A 20,280-nucleotide genomic window follows, 5' to 3' on the forward strand; every position below is an offset into this window, starting at 1 on the left:
TTATCCAACACAGTTTGCCTCCCGCTCCGATCCACAGCTATTTCTCTAGGCAGCAAGGATTTAACATTTTATGGATATAATTTCCGACAATGTTGCTCCTGTAAGTTCATTTTATGCAATTCTATCTTTATTTGTAGTGAATGTGTTAGTAGCCAATGTTTTTGTAGTCAATGTTTTCAATATATTGCAATGTTTTGGTGCTAAATTCATAAATACAGTAATGACTACATAATGTTACCGTGTTTTGAACTGCTTTTTCTGTTGATTTGTTGTAAAACAAGATGCTTTTGGTGCTTAATTTGTAAAATCATAATGTAATTTGAGGTTTAATAGGCTTTTTTTTAATCCCTCCTTATTATCCAACATTTTCGCTTATCCAACATTCTGCTGGCCCATTTATGTTGGATAAGTGAGACTTACTGTGTGTACAGTAGAGTCTCACTTATCCAACACTCGCTTATCCAACGTTCTGGATTATCCAACATATTTTTGTAGTCAGTTTTCAATACATCGTGATATTTTGGTGCTAAATTCGTAAATACAGAAATTACTACATAGCATTACTGCGTATTGAACTACTTTTTCTGTCAAATTTGTTGTTAAACATGATGTTTTGGTGCTTAATTTGTAAAATCATAACCTAATTTGATGTGTAATAGGCTTTTCCTTAATCCCTCCTTATTATCCAACATATTCGCTTATCCAACGTTCTGCCGGCCCGTTTATGTTGGATAAGTGAGACTCTACTGTATATAGCAGGGGTCCCCAAACTCAGGCCCGGGGGCCGGATGCGGCCCTCCAAAGTCATTTACCTGGCCCCCGCCCTCATTTATAATATAATATTTTTATATCTGTTTTAATAATATAATATATTGTATATACATATGATATTGATAATAATATTATCATTTTATACAATATAATACTAATAATAATACCATATATTAATTATATGTTATATATTACATATAATATTACAGTATAGTGATATAGTTCAATATAGTAATATATAATGCTAATATTGTGCTATGTTAATAATATAATATACTGTATGTACATACAGCTGCTTTGAGTTCCCTTCGGGGTGATTAGGGTGGGATATAAATGTAGTAAATAAATGTAGTAAATGAATAAATAAATAATTTTCGACTTAAGCTCGCCCAAAGTCTGAAAAGACTTGAAGGCACACAACAACAATCCTAATTAACCTGACTATCTCATTGGCCAGAAGCAGGCCCACACTTCCCATAGAAATCCTGATAGGTTTATGTTGGTTAAAATTGTTTTCATTTTTAAATATTGTATTGTTCTTTCATTGTTATTGTCGTTGTTTTACACTGCAAATAAGATATGTGCAGTGTGCATAGGAATTTGTTTGGGTTTTTTTTCCCCAAATGATAATTTGGCCCCTCAACAGTCTGAAGGATTGTGGACCGGCCCTTTGCTTTAAAAGTTTGAGGACCCCTGGTATATAGTATAGCTTTGGGTGGCATAGAATGGTTCACACTCCTGTGATGGTTCAAGGTTTCCCCTCTCTTCCCGTCCCTGTGATGATTGGATGATTTTGGGAAATGTGGCTTGTTGTGGAAACAAGGATTGGGGATAAACCTGCAGCGGAGACACCTTTCCCCATGATAATCACTCTTCCAGGTGTGGATTTCCCTTCCTAAAGCGAGATTCCTCCCACTTCCTGTGATATCACCCCATAGTCATTTACTAGGAGTTGGGGACTGCCTTTGATCCAAAAAGGGACACATACACAGAGACAGCATGGAAAGGGAAGCAACCAAACTCATAGACAAGCAGCAGCGTTGGACACTGGCAGGCCTGATCCTCGCAGGTGGCTGCCTTTCAGAGGGGTCTAGAAAGCAAACCCCCTCCCCTTCCTCCTTGCATCCGGGGGCTGCTCCCGGAAAAGGAGGGCTACTGAAGGGAGGATGCCAAGGCCGGGAAGGGAAGGGAAGGGAAAAGAAGGGAGGGAAGGAGGGAAGTGCTCCGATTTCGCCCGCTCACCTCGCTCACCAGCCCTTGCCAGTCGCTCTCGCTGCGGCTGGCGTTCATGGCTCCTCCAAGGCCGGCCTTGGCTTCCTTTTCCTCCTCTTTCCTCTTGCGCGACGTGGGCTTCCGAGGCGCGGAGGCGGAGCTCGGAGCCGCAGGGACAGACCTGCCTAGCGATCCCTCTCTGGCAGAAGCAGCGCCTCTGAGCATGTGCAGAGGGCCCATTCCCCCAGATGCCCTGTGGCTTTCATGCCGCGTCACTGGAGGAATTAATCCAGGTTGTCTCAAAGCTAGGAGCATATTGGCCTTTGCTTATACATCTCCTCAAAAGTGCCATGGTTTGCAAAGGCACTGTGCTGTGTGTGTTAATTGGAAAATGAAGTGCATGAAGCCGATTGGCTGAGCCTGCAAAGACCTGGGGATTGATTCCGTACTGTTTCTGTTCTGCTGCTGCAGAACCAGTTTGAACAAGTTTTTAGTGCTGACTCAGTACTGCTGGTGAAAGGGAGCTGTTAAAAAAACCTAGGACTCATTTAAGAAAATGGACACATATTTTGATCAGTGGAGAGACTACTGTTATCACCAGGGCTCCTGGACATGTATGATGTAGATGATGTGAGTGGCAGACAGAGAATCAGAGAATGTTATTGCCATAACAAAAAACTATATAATACGATAAGTCTCTACATTTTTCCTCCCATTTCTACTCATACTACCATTTTGATCTTCTTCTCAGTTGGAATAGCAATTGTGGGGGTGTATAAAAGTGAAAGACTAGGACTTCTGAGTAGCATGACGTTTGCATCTTCCAAGGGAAGGCACCACCAGCCATTTCATACTAGTTTGTGTCATGGCTTACAAAAGCACTGTGCTGTGTGTGTTAACTGGAAAATGAAGTGCATGAAGCCGATGGGCTGAGCCTGCAAAGACCTGGGGATTGATTTGATACTGTTTCTGTTCTGCTGCTGCAGAACCAGTTTGGACAAGTTTTTCAGTGCTGACTCAGTACTGCTGGTAAAAAGAGCTGTGTACTCAGAGAGGCCTTGCAATTTTGAGGCCTGTTTGCTGCTGAAAAAAAGAGGGTGAAGAACCAGGACTGTATTCTTCTCTGAAGCAGATTTATGAACTGAGAAAGGACAGTTTATGACGGTGATCAGAGGTACCATTGTAAATACTGTTGCTGCTGCTTAGTCGTTTAGTCGTCTCCGATTCTTCGTGACCTCATGGACCAGTCCACGCCTAAGCTCCCTGTCGGCAAGTTAGACTATTGACGGTTGGGAGCTTTAAACCCAACCTGGGCTTCGAACCAATGATTTCACGGTCAGTGGTGATTTATTGCTGCTGGCTATTGCAATATATTGCAATACTTCACCACAGCCTGGCAATATATGGCAGTGTAGACACAGATATTTCATTTCAAAGCAGATATTGTGGGTTATTCTGCCTGTTATATGGCTGTGTGGAAAGGCCCTCTGAGGTATTCATTGAAAAACTATAACAAAATAGGTTGCTGTGAGTTTTTTGGGCCGCATGGCCATGTTCCAGTAGCAGTCTCTCCTGACGTTTCACCTGCATCTATGGTAGGCATCCTCAGATGATTATGAGATCTGTTGGAAATGAGGCAAGTGAAGTGCATATATCTGTGGAAAGTCCAGGGTGGGAGAAAGAACTCTTGTCTGTTTAAGGCAAGTTGTTGGGTTCTCTTCTTCCAGTTGTGCTGTGTGTCGCACCTCAGGCTAAGTTTACCTTGCTAGGATACCCAGTCAACACACAATAGTCTTTTAACGTCTTTATTAAAGCAAAGCAATATAGAAGAAGCAAGCAATCAATAATAATTCCAAGTTATAAAGGAAATGTCCAAAGGTAGCAGGGAATCAATAATGCATAAATGTCCAACAGTTCAAAAGGCAAGGTCCATTGATTCAAAGGCAAAATAATAGCAACATTCCATGAGGCACAGAGTTAATCCAAGAAATGCAAGGCATAAGATCTTAATCCATAAAATCCAAAAACATGAAGTTCAGAGCACAAAGTCTTAGTCCACAGGATCCAAAATACAGGTTCCAAAAGCAAGAAACGGGGTCCAAGAATGCAGGAAATCCCAGGGGCAAAGTGTAATCCTTAGAAAGCACAGCACAAGGATGAAGCGATGAAATTGCTCTGACAAAGGGCATGGTCCGAACAAGCTGCTTTTAAAAGCAACCTAAGAAGGCGTTTCTTTTGCCACAGCTTGAATCTTTCGAAAGCTGACTTTTGCGCGCCAAACGAGCGCTTCTGCGGAGCTCAGAGCCCCGCCAAGACAAACGGTCTTGCCTGGACAGCTCAGGGTCACTGTTATCTCGCACCTGGTCTTCAGTTGCCCCGGCTCCGTCATTATTTGTTAGTTCCTCATTATTTCTCATAACTGCCGAATCCTCCTCAAAAACTCCCAAAGGAAGAATGTCAACTTGACCGGTATCTGACTCTTCTGGAGCCAACAGGTCATCTTGCTGAAAGTGAAACTGCATGTCTTTTAACAGGAGACTCAGACTGCTGCAAAATCCCCAAACCAGAATCCTCTTCTGTTCCATCTTGGAAACAAAAATCCCCTTCAGTGTCATCATCTTGAACGTGACCATGGCCAGCCTGTGGCTGGGATATAACACTGTGGGTAAGTCTTCCACCAGAAGAAAGCACCAAGACACACGCTGGATAGATTCCAACAGGTTTTTATTGTACAGAATACCAGAATCTTCTCTGTAGCCCATTTATATAGGGGCTCTCACATACCAGAGGGTAATTGAGGTTTTATGGCTGGCCCGTTTTATAGCTGGGATCAGTTCTTTGTCAGCACTTGCTCTGTGTCCGGAGATGTCAAAGATCGGAGATCATGACGCCAAGTGTGAATGTAGCAATTGGTCACCTTGATTAGCACTGAAAAGTATTGCGGCTTCAAAGCCTGGCTGTTGCTGCCTGGAGGTATCTTTTCTTTGGGATGCTCCTAGGCAGCCACTAATCAAGTACCAGTTAACACCTCCCAGGTTGCCCAATGTAAAACAAGGGAACGTGCATCAAAGTCTTGTTGGTGATGTGGTGTGAAACAGCGCCTGGTTGTTTGCAGAATAACCAACACAAAGAGCAATCCTCAGCAGAAAGTATATTATTATGGAGTAGAAAAATAACCCACAATATCATGAAGGATAGGTCTTTCAAATAAATAAAAACAGATACTTGCTTTCAAGGCTGATAATCATTTTCTTCTTTGAGATGTTTACAATAGGCTTGTTTGCTTGGTTTGTTGAAATTAACAGTAACAGTATATCTTGGAAACATATTGGTTACACATGTTACCAACAAAAATAGTTACCAACTTCAAGCAAACATCCTACCTCTTGTAAAAACGGGTGTTCTGGCACTGGGTAATGTTGAATACCCTTCATGTTACACATGGAGACAGCATGTGCCAAGTGAGTAAATTTTGGCACCTCTGGATTGTTATCGAGCCACAAGCTTATGATGTTACATGGAACTGCTAACACTTTTTGGACCATTTTCCTATATTGGTGTTTTTGGTTTATTTATTGCTGTTTTAGGGTTGTGGTGGGAAAACATGCTTTAGGGACCAAACCTCGTGCTTCTAGAGGGTTTTTTTATTTACTAAAACCCATGGATCGTTCAGATATATGTGTGTGTGTGTGTATGTGTGTCTATATATATATATATATATATATATATATATATATATATATATATCCACACACACACATACAGGCAGTCCCCGAGTTACAAACATCCGACTTACAATGACTCATAGTCAAGAACGGAGGTGAGACAACAGGAAGTGAGAGAAATCTACTCCTGGGAAGGGAAATTCACTGCTGAAAGAGTTATCATGCGGAAAAGGTGTCTCCATTGAAGCTGTATCTCCACTCCTTGTTTCCACAATATTTATTTATATTTACAGTATTTATATTCCGCCTTTCTCACCTCGAAGGGGACTCAGGGCGGATCACAATGTACATATACATGGCAAACATTCAGTGCCATTAGACATACGATATATAAACAGACATAGAGGCAATTTAACATTTTCCAGCTTCTGGCTTCATGAGGGTATGATTGATTTTGGCCACTGGGGGAGCTGCAGATTCATCATCCACTTATGACACCAAGTCCTTGATGGAGTGCTTCCTCGTTCTTCCGCACGCTGCTGGATATTTTTATGGTGTCATAAATTAGTTAAATTAGCCTCGCCACATAAAGTGGTACCTAAATTTTCTACTCAACAGATGCAACTGTCTTTCGAGTTGCTTAGATCAACAATGAGCTAGGCTATTAATGTTCAGGTGCTCAATCTGACCCAGGCTGGCTTCAAACTCATGACCTCTCGGTCAGTAGTGATTTACTGCAGCTGACTACTAACCAGCGCACTATAAGCCAAATCTTTCAAAATCTAATTCTCATAGGGACATAATGTGAGGTGAAATCTTCTGACAGCAAAAAATAATAAATCACGATGGGGGTGTTAACTTTTTCCTATGCTATCCAAAACATGTTTGCATATCTGTCTGTCTGTCTATCTGTCTATCTGTCTGTCAATCTGTGTGTGTGTGTGTGTGGAGTTATACCTGTACCTGTTCCAACTTAGAAACAAATACAACTTAAGAACAAATGTACAGAACCTATCTTGTTCGTAACTTGAGAACTGCCTGTGTGTGTGTGTTTTCATAGTCCATGGAAGAGGACCTATTATTGTTGAGGCCCATATATAGCTTCCAGCCCTGTTCCACAACTTGTGGACATGACACATCTTTATACCCTGAAATTTACTGAGATTTTCATGGAGCATTCATTACAAATAATAATACAGTTGAGTCTCACTTATCCAAGCCTCGCTTATCCAAGCCTCTGGATAATCCAAGTCATTTTTGTAGTCAATGTTTTTACTATATCATGATATTTTGGTGCTAAATTCGTAAATACAGTAATTACAACCTAACATTACTGCATATTGAACTACTTTTTCTGTCAAATTTGTTGTATAACATGATGTTTTGGCACTTCATTTGTAAAATCATAATCTAATTTGATATTTAATAGGCTTTCCCTTAATCCCTCCTTATTATCCTTATTATCCAAGATATTCACTTATCCAAGCTTCTCCCGGCCCGTTTAGCTTGGATAAGTGACACTCTACTATAATAATAATAATAATAATAATAATAATAATAATAATAATAATAATACACCTTATTTATATTCCGCCCTTCTCCCCTTCTCCGCCCTTCTCCGCCCTTCTCCCTATGTGAGACATACAAATACAAAAAAAAGGCAAAGTTTCTTTCATTTCTGGCTTCTAGAGGTGGTGTTCATCTCTGGCTTTTGGGAGGTGCTTTTTCTCCATTTTCAAGCTGGGGAGCCTGCGCTGTTGCTTCCTGATCATGTCACCAGCAAGATTGGTTGGAACATCTCTTGCTTTTTCCCACCGGAAGCGGTACCTATTTATCTATTCACATTTGCATGTTTTTGAACTGTTAGATTGGCGGGGAAGCTAGGGCTGACAGATGGGAAATCACTCCCTATTGCAGATGAAGCGAAAGAAGAGGGAACTAGAGGGCGTGTGGCGCTCTGAGCCGAGCGAGTCAAACCAAACACGGCTATGTTCCTATCTTAGGACATATGCCGCGGCAATAGACGCTGCAAAGAATTCTTTCTTTGCAGCTAATATTGCGTCCGCAAAGAACCGTCCGGCGGAGCTGTTCCGAGTTGTCAGAGGTTTGTTATATCCCGTCTCCCAAGACGGGATCCCTGACAACTCGGCAGCCCGCTGTGAAGCATTTGCTCGGTTCTTTGCGGACAAAGTTGCTTTGATCTGCTCTGGCTTTGACACCATATTAACGGCAGCTTCCGAGGATGTAACACGAGCACCTGCTTGTCCCATTTTGATGGATTCTTTTCAATTGGTTGAGCTCGAGGATGTGGACAAGGTGCTTGGAGAGGTGAGGGCTACCACATGCATCCTAGACCCCTGCCCATCCTGGCTAGTGAGAGAAGCCAGAGGGGGGTTGGCCGAGTGGGTGAAGGTGGTGGTGAATGCCTCCCTTCGGGAAGGCATTTTTCCAGCGAGCCTCAAATTGGCTTTGATCAAACTGCTGTTGAAGAAGCCATCACTGGACCCCACTCAATTGGAGAACTTTCGGCCTATTTCCAATCTCCCCTTTTTGGGCAAGGTTGTGGAACGTGTCATGGCCGCACAACTCCAGGCATTCTTGGTTGACACTGATTTTCTAGATCCGGCGCAGTCTGGCTTCAGGCCGGGGCATGGTACCGAGACAGCCTTGGTCGCCTTAGTCGATGATCTACGCCGGGAACTGGACAGGGGGAGTGTGTCCCTGCTGGTTCTGCTGGACCTCTCAGCGGCCTTCGATACCGTCGATCACGGTATCCTTCTGGGGCGCCTTGCCGGGATGGGTCTCGGAGGTACTGTTTTGCAGTGGCTCCGGTCCTTCCTGGAGGGTCGTTCCCAGATGGTGTCATTGGGGGACACCTGCTCGACCCCACAACCATTGTCTTGTGGGGTCCCGCAGGGGTCAGTACTGTCCCCCATGTTGTTCAACATATACATGAAGCCGTTGGGAGAGATCATCCAGAGTTTCGGGGTGAGGTGTCATCTGTACACAGATTATGTCCAGCTCTGTCACTCCTTCCCACCTGTCACTAAGGAGGCTGTTCAGGTCCTGAACCGGTGTCTGGCCGCTGTGTCGGACTGGATGAGGGCCAACAAATTGAAATTGAATCCAGACAAGACGGAGGTCCTCCTGGTCAGTCGTAAGGCTGAACAGGGAATAGGGTTACAGCCTGTGCTGGATGGGGTCGCACTCCCCCTGAAGACACAGGTTCGCAGTCTGGGGGTCCTCCTGGACTCATCGCTGAGCCTGGAGCCCCAGGTCTCGGCGGTGGCCAGGGGAGCCTTCGCACAACTAAGACTTGTGCGCCAGCTGCGCCCGTTCCTTGGGAGGTCTGACTTGGCCACGGTGGTCCATGCTCTGGTTACAGCTCGTTTGGATTACTGCAACGTTCTCTACGTGGGGTTGCCTTTGAAGACGGCCCGGAAGCTCCAACTAGTACAACGGGCGGCAGCCAGATTAATAACTGGGGCGGCATACAGGGAGCGTACCACCCCCCTGCTAAGCCAGCTCCACTGGCTGCCGATATGCTACCGAGCCCAATTCAAAGTGCTGGTCTTGACCTATAAAGCCCTAAACGGTTCTGGCCCAATTTACTTATCCGAACGTATCTCCTCATATGTGCCAGCTAGATCCCTAAGATCATCTGGAGAGGCCCTGCTCTCAGTCCCACCTGCCTCGCAGGCGCGGCTGGTGGGAACGAGGGACAGGGCCTTCTCGGTGGTGGCTCCCCGGCTGTGGAACACCCTCCCCACAAATATCCGACAAGCCCCAACTCTTCTGGGTTTCAGAAAGGCTGTGAAAACATGGCTGTGTGCACAAGCTTTTAACGAGTAATATGATAACGTCGACATGGTCCGATTGAAGGCAGAAGCATGAGGTTTTTAGACAAATGGAGCTAATTTACATATGTTTTAATTTTTATAATGTATTTTAATGATGTATTTTTATAGTTTTAATTGATTGTGTGTACTGTTTTTGTTTTATTGTTGTGTTCTTGGCATTGAATGTTGCCAACTGTGTAAGCCGCCCTGAGTCCCCCCAGGTGAGAAGGGCGGGGTATAAATTCTGGAAATAAATAAATAAATAAATTTGAACCACCAACCTTTAGGTCAGCAGTTCAGCCAGCACAATGGTTTAACCCATTGTGCCACCGCAGTCAGATCAGGATCCAGATCAGGATTAACATAAAGGATGAAAGAAAGAAATTATGAATTAAGTGTCTTCTGTGCTTATTTGTCTAAGAACTGAAGCCCAATTTATTGAATTTATTCTCCTAAAATAGGATTTGATGCACTCCTGCTCTGACATCAGATACAAGTTTATCTCTTCTACAATCTCTCCAGGATTATCTGGACAAGGGGAAGGACTCTGTGTCATTTATATAATAGCAACATCTTAGTCTAAACTATCCAATGGCCTTCTGCAATAGTTCCCTATAGATCAGTGGTTCTCAACTTTCCTAATGCCGCAACCCCTTAATACATTTCTTCATTTTGTGGCGACCCCCAACCATAAAATTATTTTCGTTGCTACTTCGTAACTGTAATTTTGCTACTCTTATGAATCCGTAATGTAAATATCTGATATGCAGGATGTATTTTCATTCACTGGACCAAATTTGGTACAAATACCCGATACGCCCAAATTTGAATCCTGGTGGGGATGGGTGGGAATGATTTTGTCATTTGGGAGTTGTAGTTAATCTACAATGAAAGAGCAACAATGGAATTGAACCAAACTTGGCACACATTTCTCCTATGACCAACAGAAAATACTGGAAGGGTTTGGTGGGCATTGATCTTGGGTTTGGGAGTTGTAGTTCGCCTACATCCAGAGAACACAGTGGACTCAAACAGTGATGGATCTGGACCAAACCTGGCACGGATACTCACTATGCCCAAATGTGAACACTGGTGGAGTTTGAGGAAAATAGACCTTCACATTTGGGAGTTTTAGTTGCTGGGATTTATAGTTCACCTACAATCAAAGAGCCCCTTGAACTCCACCAACAATTGAATTGGGCAAATTGGGCTTTTGGTAGGAGAATTTGCTGTCTGTTTCCAAAAAGGAAGAGAAGGACAGGTGAAGAGATATTCAGTCTTCTCTGCCAAAGGGGTTCCCAAGATCATCAGAAATATGTGTTTTCTGATGGTCTTTGGTGAACCCTCATGACACCCCCAAGGGTCTTGACCCCCAAATTGAGAAATGCTGCTATAGATATTTTATTTATTTATTTACAGTATTTATATTCTGCCCTTCTCACTCCGAAGGGGATTCAGGGCAGATCACAATGTACACATACATGGTAAACATTCAATGCCATATGAACACAAAGATAGAGACACAGAGGCAATTTAACCTTCTCCAGCTCCCAGCTCAATTCCGGCCACAGAGGGAGCAGCTGCTTCATTATCCACTGTGACGCCAAGTCCTTGGATACTTCCTCATTCCAAACACTGCTGGATGATTTTTATGGTGTCGTAAATTAGTTAAATTAGACTCCCCACATAAGTGGTACCTAAATTTCCTACTTGATAGATGCGACTATCTTTCAGGTTGCTTAGGTCAACAACGAGCAAGGCTATATTTTTATTTTATTTTAATGGTTGGGTGTTCACTCCAACACGGGTTCTCCTCGAACTCATGACCTCTTGGTCATAGTGATTTACTGCAGCTGGTTACTAACCAGCCTGCACCACGTGTGGAAAACAATATGGAACCTTACAGTAACTTTTATATTACAGGGTATGATGTTGCTCTGTAGTCGTGCACTTTTGGAAATCCACCTTCAAAGAATGAGCAGAATCACTGCAAAAAATTGCTACATGCATCCATTCCTGCCATCCAACCTAGAAGAACACAGCAGTTAATGATATCCAATGTCTCCGAGAGACACTTATTGGACAGCATTCCCTTTCCCCTCTATCTCTGATACAGGTCAAAATGCCTGAGATAATTTCAGTGCTAGAATTAGGCATGGAGAGTAAGATTAGAATGGATTAAAATAATCGTTTTAGCTTTGCTACAGGCATATTATATATGCATGCTCAGAATGGCAGTTGCCCAGATCAATATGGGTGTTTTTTTAGTTCTCTCTGGGACTACAAATGTTTAATGTTAGCAATGCTAAAGTAAAGAAGTATCACAATCAGCATCGAGTCTGTTCTGTTCATAGTTTACAAATGGGAGACATGCATATAAATACACACATTGCCTTAAATCTGCAGAGATAAGTTGCTTGATCTTCAGAATGCCCCCACCACCACCTGAGCATAAACTCAAGAGATTATAAACCTGATTTTTTAAAAAATGGATCTCCCTTGGTGGTAGCACCTATACTATGTGACTATCTTCCCCAGAGAAGTGACAACGTTCTGTGATGAGATATCCCTGGGTATGCTTCCTTTAATTAAATTGCTGATGTTTTTGTAAGAGGTTTAAGCTGCTGAAAAGCAGTCTGCAAGTTGGAGTATTCATATGCTTCTGAATGCCCAGAAACATCCAACTAGCTGCTCTTGGAAACAGAATCCTGGATTAGAGGGGCCTTTGTCCTAGTCCTAGAAAGCGATTCAATGGAAATGAAGCACTACTTCATTACAGTCTCCCCTGCATTGCCAGTTCCTGAATTGCTTTCCAGAGCTCTTAAGGTCTTTCCTGTAGGTTTTCAGCTCCACAGGTTTTATTGTGCAAACATCATCTTATTGTAGTTGAAACCAAATAGTTAAGTTTAAAAAAAAATCCAGCTTTTTTCCTATGCTGTTTGCTTTTTATTATGTTTTTAAGTCCAATGGATGATGATTAGCAAGCCCCACATTTGCACATGGACATTGCTGCTCTCAACATTACATAAGGAGCCACTTTTCAACCATAACGTGATAAATGGAGGTGCAATTGGCATGAAATTCCATAATGGAGCCACCACTCTGAACAGTCAGTCTGTGTTTAGCAGTTAATATATGGCAAAAGGAAGACGCTGGAGTCAGACGCTGTAGGAAATGTAAAAACCAAGAAAGAATACCTGAGTGTCAAGTAATAAGATTGCTCTTCATACAGTAAAGCTGCTTCATGGTTCTGAATTTTTTTAAACAGAACAATAACAAAATGATAAAGGTCTATTACAGCCTTCCCCAGATAGACTCTATCAGGATATGTTGGGTATAGGTCTGATTACACAAAGCCAGTATGGAAAATGGTCATGTTGGCTGTGGATCATGTGAATTGTAATCCATCACATGTAAAAGGTAAAGGTTTTCCCTTGACATTGTCCAGTCATGTCCGACTCTGGGGGTTGGTGCTCATCTCCATTTCTAAGAGCTGGCATTGTCCGTAGACACCTCCAAAGTCATGTGGCCAGCATGACTGCATTGAGTGCCGTTACCTTCCTGCTGGAGCGTTACCTATTGATCTACTCACATTTGCATGTTTTCGAACTGCTAGGTTGGCAGAAGCTGTGGCTAACAGCAGGCGCTCACTCCTCTCCTTGGATTCGAACCTGCGACCTTTCATTCCTCAAGTTCAGTAGCTTAGCGCTTTAACACACTGTGCCACATGTGAAGGTACCTTATTAGAGAAGTTTGGTTTGTGATGACTCACATCCCTTCTATACTGTCCTTGTACTCCAGGTTCTGATCCCAGATTATCTGCTTATCCCAGGTTATATGGCAGTGGAGACTTATACAATCCAGTTCAAAGCCGATAACCTGGGATCAGATCCTGGGATATAAGGACACTATAGAAGGGGCCTTTGATATCTTTAAGACAACAGTTGCAAATCCGGACGTGGGCTTTAATTGTGATGGCAACACATTACTTCTAGTATCAGAGGCAATACATTTCTTAGTTGCTGGAGAATGCAAGATTTATTTATTTACTAGCTGTGCCCGGCCACGCGTTGCTGTGGCGAAGTCTGGTGGTATGGGAAATAAAGTATTGAGGAATTGGTGGTAGTTAAGGTCAAGGGTAAAGGTTTTCCCCAGACATTAAGTCCAGTCGTGTCTGACTCTGGAGGTTGGTGCTCATCTCCATTTCTAAGCCGAAGAGCCGGCGTTGTCCGCAGACTCCTCCAAGGTCATGTGGGATGACTACATGGAGCGGCGTTACCTTCCCGCCGGAGCAGTACCTATTGATGCACTCACATTTGCATGTTTTCAAACTTCTGGGTTGGCAGAAGCTGGGGCTAACAGTGGGGGCTCTCTCCGCTCCCCCAATTCAAACCTGTGGCCTTTCGGTCCAGAAGTTCAGCAGCTCAGCGCTTTAACACGCTGCGCCATCAGGGGATATTATTTCCTAAAGGTTGTGAATATACAATATTTCTGATTGGTTGTTGTATAATATGATGTTTTGTTGCTTAATTTGTATAACGATTACCTAATTTGATGTTTAATTGGCTTTTCCTGAATCCCTTCTTATTATCCAACATATTCACTTATCCTGCCGGCCTGTTTACGTTGGATAAGTGAGACTCTACTGTATATTTCTAATCTTAAATTATCTGCTTAGAACTGGATTATATGAGGCTCCTTCTTCACAGCTGTATAAAATGCACACTGAAGTGGATTATATGGTAGTGTGGAGTCAAGATAATCCAGTGCAAAGCAGATAATATAAGATTATAAATGGGTTATATAGCTGTGTGGAAGGGCCTTGAGTCTACACTGCCATATAATCCAGTGCAAATTAGATAATCTGTGGAAGAAGTCTAAGTGAGGCCTAAATCGGCCTGTCCCCTAACTGAAACCTGGCTGTCCCTTGGTTGCTAGGCAACCAAGTGGGCAGAGATTAGCCCTCTAAACTGGCAGCAAATGGATAAAAACAATTATTCCTCTCCCTCTAATTAGGACTTTATTTTTCTTTTCTTTTTGTTGTATCAACCTTGAGGCGTGGATGATGGGTTGTGTTGTCAAATTTTGAGGTTGGGGGGCGTGTACTTTTGTTGTTTTGTGAATTGCTGTGATGCCATCACTCTTTTATATATATAGATTTTGTATTCACGTCCTTGTTGACTTCCTAGATCATTAAGGAAGTGGTCTGCAAACACTTAGAAACGAATGCTAACAGTCAAAGTGGATTGATCAAAAACAAATCATGCCAGACTAATCTGATGTCTTTTTTTTGATAAAGTTACAAGCTGGGTAGATGCAGGGAATGCCCTAGATGTAGCATATCTGGATTTCAGTAAGGCCTTCAACAAGGTCCCCCATGACTTTCTGGCAAACAAACTAGTCAAATGTGGGCTAGGCAAAACTACGATTAGGTGGATCTGTAATTGGTTAAGTGAACGAACCCAGAGGGTTCTCACCAATGCTTCCTCTTCATCCTGGAAAGAAGTGATGAGTGGAGTGCCCAAAGCAGGGTTTGGTCCTGGGACCGCTTCTGTTCAACATCTTTATTAATGACTGAAGAGCTAGAAGGCATGATCATCAAGTTTGCAGACAACACCAATTTGGGATGGATAGCCAATACTCCAGAAAACAGGAGCAGAATCCAAAACGATCTTAACAGATTAAAGAGATAGGCCAAAACTGTCAAAATGAACTTCAACAAGGACAAATGCAAAGATACAGAATGGGGGATGCCTGGCTCGACAGCAGTACGTGTGAAAAAGATCTTGGAGTCCTTGTGGATAACAAGTTAAACATGAGCCTACAATGTGATGTGGCAGCTTAAAAAGCCAATGGGATTTTAGCCTGCATAAATAGGAGTATAGCGTCTAGATCCAAGGAAGTCATGCTCCCCCTCTATTCTGCCTTGGTCAGACCACACCTGGAATACTGTGTCCAATTCTGGGCACCGCAGTTGAAGGGAGATGTTGACAAGCTGGAAAGCGTCCAGAGGAGGGCGACTAAAATGATTAAGGGTCTGGAGAACAAGCCCTATGAGGAGCGACTTAAAGAACTGGGCATGTATAGCCTGCAGAAGAGAAGACTGAGAGGAGACATGATAGCCATATACAAATATTTGAGGGGAAGTCATAAGGGGGAGGGAGCAAGCTTGTTTTCTGCTGCCCTGGAGACTAGGATGTGGAACAATGGCTTCAAACTACAGAAAAGAAGATTCCACCTGAACATCGGGAAGAACTTCCTCACTGTGAGAGCTGTTCAGCAGTGGAACTCTCTGTATGGTGGAGGCTCATTCTTTGGAGGCTTTTAAACAGAGGCTGGATGGCCATCTGTTGGGGGTGCTTTGAATGCGATTTTCTTGCTTTTTGGTAACGGGTTGGACTGGATGGCTCACAAGGTCTCTTCCTACTCTATGATTCTATTATTCTATAAGTCTTCAATAGACACAAAAAAACAGAGTACCATCAGAACAACTTGTGCATGGCTGAAAACTTCTTGCTAATTCACAGTGGAAAAGGTCTTGATGTAATCCGTCATCATGCTTCTTGGCAGGGGGTTGGACTGGATGGCCCACGAGGTCTCTTCCAACTCTATGATTCTATGATTCTCTGTCTGGCCACTGAAAAGAGAACAATGAACCAGGCAGGACTTGGTTCGTTGTTCATGTTTGTGTAATTCTATATTTTTCTAAGCTATACAGAAGACTCAGACAACTGACATTTCCATCTTCCTCCAAATCTCCCTTTGGATGATTTAAAGATGCATTTATCAAGATTTTATTTATTTATTTTGTGTCAAAAGCATTGTACAACAAATACATTTCAAATAATGGAAATTAAAAAAAAAAAGAAATCACAAGCAACTAAATAGTTTTGGACCAAAAGCGGGCAACAGCAACTGCATTGTCCGTAGCTTTAAACAACTCCTCCTCCGTGCATTGTGGGCAAGCATACATATGCTGAGTTGTTTGTTCAGCTCCACAGTCACACAAGGTGGAGGATTCCTCCAGGTAGTGCCACCTTGCCAAGTTGTCTTTTGATCTGCCCACTCCACTTCTGAGTCTGTTCAGGTACTTCCAAGTTGCCCATTCTTGGTTTGCCCCTGGAGGAAGACCAGATCAAGATCAAGAGACTGACTATGGAGCTCACTGGATCCTTGACTTTCTCCAGATTCAGTGACTCTTGAATTCAACCTGCTTCTCGACTTCTTCCTTTGCAGGAAGGGCTGGGCTGTGCTGTGGCGCAGCTGGTTAGTAGCCAGCTGCAATAAATCACTACTGATCGAGAGGTTATGGGATTGAAGCCCAGGTCAGATTGAGCTCCCGACCGTTAATAGCCTAGCTCGCTGCCCTTCTAAGCAGCTCGAAATACAGTTGCATCCGTTAAGTAGAAAATTCTAGGTACCTCTTATGTAGGGAGGCTAATTTAACTAATTTATGATACCATAAAACTGCCAGCAGCTTGTGGAAAGGAATGAGGAAGTACCACCATCAAGGACTCAGTGTCACAAGTGGATGATGAACCAGCAGCTCCCTCTGTGACTAGAATCGAACATACCCTCATGAAGCTGGAAGCTGAAAAATGTTAAATTGCCTCTGTGCCTGTCTATATGTTGTATGTCTAATTGAATGTTTGCCAGATATATCTGCATTGTAATCTGCCCAGAGTCCCCTTTGGGGTGAGAAGGGAAAAATATAATTACTGCAAATAAATAAATATGTAAGAGCTTTCAATCTACACTGGCCCTGTCTTTTTTGTTATTATTGATAGAAAATTAATAAATAATATTAAAGTTATTTTTAGTAATATTAAAGTTATTTTTATGTTTGATGCCTGCATTGCTTTTATTCATTTTATTATTAGCTGTGTAGAGTTTCTCCTTTCTGCAAGACTGGTGATAAAGAAATATGTGTAGTTTGAAGTGGCACACTTTAAGTATCATTTTAATATGTTCACCATTATTCATATAGGTCAAGTCTAAGCGGTGCCAGACAAAGCAAACTTTAAACTTTTTTCTCCTTCAGCTCTTGCTATTAACAAAAAGTTAAGAAAAGCCAATCCTTAGCATCAGCCTTACCTTGTAAAGACAATCATGTTCAGTAACTTAACATAAGCTTCAAATAAATAAATTTTGTGGGGTTTCTTTTTCCCAGAGGCATCAGGTATCTCTTGTCGAGATGATTGTCTTGTTCCTCACCAGCTCGTTCTATATTGTTTTTCTTCAGAATGTCTTATTTCATCAACACAGCCAGAAAGAATATAATCAGAGATTAGAAGGATTTGGTTCTGAGGCAAAGATAGACACAACTAGAATACATAGCAAGGGCAGAAAGTGCCCTGCATTGAGATACTAATGTATGCACTACAGATTTTATACAAAGGTTCTTAGTATGGAGAAAATGGGATTTTGTTTTATCAGATTATGTTTTGCGCCAGCATAATTCATTAAAAATATCAAATAGTGGAAACAGATATGAAAGATGGCTATTATTCCCCCCACCCCTTGTTCCCAGTACACTGCCAAACCAATTTTTTTCAATTGATGGAGTATCCAAAATGTTCTGAAAGCTATGTGATAATTGCTGGTGATGTCGGTAGGACAGCATTACATATTTAAATGTGACTTCTTGTACAGAATGGCAATTGCATTAATGCAGCAAAGCGACATAGGGACAAATTTCCACATTGGTCACTTGAGCCAAACATTCTGTATAAGGGCTTGTCTTAGGTTATTTAATATCTAGAGTTGCCTAGAATGCATGTGTCGTAATCTACCCCGTTTCCCTGAAAATAAGACATAGCCATAAAATAAGCCATAGCAGGATTTCTAAGCATTTGCGCCATAGAAATCATACCCCGAAAATAAGACATAGTGATAGGCATGGCTATGAAGCATACAAGATCGGCTCCCTCTGTCAGATTCCAGTCATTCTGTGTATGTTGCAAGCTGAAGCATAGAGGGAGACATAGAAAGTGACAGTAAAAGTATCCTCAGTGAAGTGAGGAGCAAGACACACTGCTTTAGTTAATGTGTGTCCTCAGGGGAAAGAAGTAAAGCTGTGGCTGACGTTTTACTGAGTACTTTGAGTCTCTCTCCCCTAGCACCAACCAACAACAGTTTATGGGTCTCTCTCACCCCCCACAAACACCAGTAAAGCTGCTGCTCCCCAGTACTCACCAGCAACTGTGGGTTTTTCTCACCACACACAAACACCAGGGGATAGGGGAAAAGCTACAGCAAGCAGTCTGCTATTGAACCCTGAGTGCCCTTCCACACAGCCCTGTATCCCAGAATATCAAGGCAGAAAATCCCACATTATTTGAGTGTGGACTCAGATAACCCAGTTCAAAGCAGATGTTGTGGGATTTCCTTCCTTGATATTATGGGATGTAGGGCTGTGTGGAAGGGCTCAGACAGATCATCTCATAAATGCAGATCATTGTACTACCTATATCTATCTATTAGGCTTGATCGATCCACGAAAAATTTGATTCTAAACTCGTTTCAAAACTAGAGGGGGGCAGCTTTTCGTTTCTGATGGTATTTCCGAATTTGGCCCCCCAAAAAATTCAAAATTAACGAAAATTCGTTATTTTATAAATTAATTCGTTAATGGCGGACGCGCATGCGCAATTCCCAAAAACAGCACAGAGGGAGAGGACTTTACAGGACTCTCCCACCCTCATTTTTTGAGTGATCTTCTTCCAACTTGGTACAGTGGTAGAACACATTTAACACTGATAGCTCACCAAAATTTGGAACGTTTCCCTTATCCTCTGATTTTTGGCGAATTTTCATAGCTTTTATAATAAACCATTTTTTAATAATTGCAGAAATCTGTTCCTGGTTTGAAAGTCTTATTTCCTGTTAAATTGGGTTGTCTTTACTGTGAAAGTCATTGTTCTACTTCAGAAACTTTGTTTTTGTGGCTGAAACTTTGTTAAATTGGTGTGTGTGTGATATATACTGTGTATATATAATATATATATAGTCCCTGCATAATGTGTGTGTGTGTGTGTGTGTATATATAGGTAAAGGTAAAGGTATCCCTTGACGTTAAGTTCAGTCATGTCTGTCTCTGGGGGTTGGTGCTCATCTCCATTTCTAAGCCCAAGAGCCAGTGTTGTCCATAGACACCTCCAAGGTCATGTGGCTGGCATGACTACATGGAGTGCCATTACCTTCCCGCCACAGTGGTACCTATTGATCTACTCACATTGGCATGTTTTCAAGCTGCTAGGTTGGCAGAAGCTGGAGCTAACAGCGGGCACTCACTCTGCTCCCGGGATTTGAACCTGGGACATTTCGGTCTGCAAGTTCAGCAGCTCAGTGCTTTAACACACTTCGCCATCGGGGCTCATGTATATATAATATACATACACATACACACAATGTGGAGAATATGTGGAAAGGTAGATAGATAAGTTGGGAGCCACAGCGAAGGCACCTTCCTGGGAGCAAGGTCTAATAATAATAATAATAATAATAATAATAATAATAATAATAAATCCCTTACAATATCCAAGATGGCTCACTGCTACAGAATCTTGGGAGGTTTAGTTTGATATGGTACCATTATTGGCAGAGAAAGCTAAGCTGTAGGAGTTGAAATCCAATCATTTATCCTCCCTATAGAATCAATTTTATATGCATTTTTAGCTACAGAAAAGCTAAAATCAGGACAGTAAAAGAACAACACCCAGAAAATGGGAATTCCAGACAGGAAACAATCAGGGCCAGCTAATACCTCCCAACAAAGGATTCCCCCAGGTAGG

The 20,280-nt window shown here is 42.4% G+C and overlaps 1 protein-coding gene across 2 annotated transcripts in view; it reads right to left on the minus strand.

The window, feature by feature from the left end:
- The window catches only part of ccdc149 (coiled-coil domain containing 149), a 109,697-nt gene extending 107,338 nt beyond the window's left edge, over nucleotides 1-2,359 (minus strand). The window contains exon 1 of one of the 2 annotated variants that reach the window (XM_062982171.1): nucleotides 2,014-2,359. In XM_062982171.1, coding sequence (XP_062838241.1) covers nucleotides 2,014-2,298 — 285 coding nt within the window. In that variant the 5' untranslated portion in view covers nucleotides 2,299-2,359. The remainder of the gene's footprint in view (nucleotides 1-2,013) is intronic. The other variant, XM_062982172.1, reaches the window with a different exon arrangement.
- Between the last annotated feature and the right edge of the window lie 17,921 nt (nucleotides 2,360-20,280).

This window comes from Anolis carolinensis, chromosome 5, assembly GCF_035594765.1.
Source record: "Anolis carolinensis isolate JA03-04 chromosome 5, rAnoCar3.1.pri, whole genome shotgun sequence".
Taxonomy (NCBI): Eukaryota; Metazoa; Chordata; class Lepidosauria; order Squamata; family Dactyloidae; genus Anolis; species Anolis carolinensis.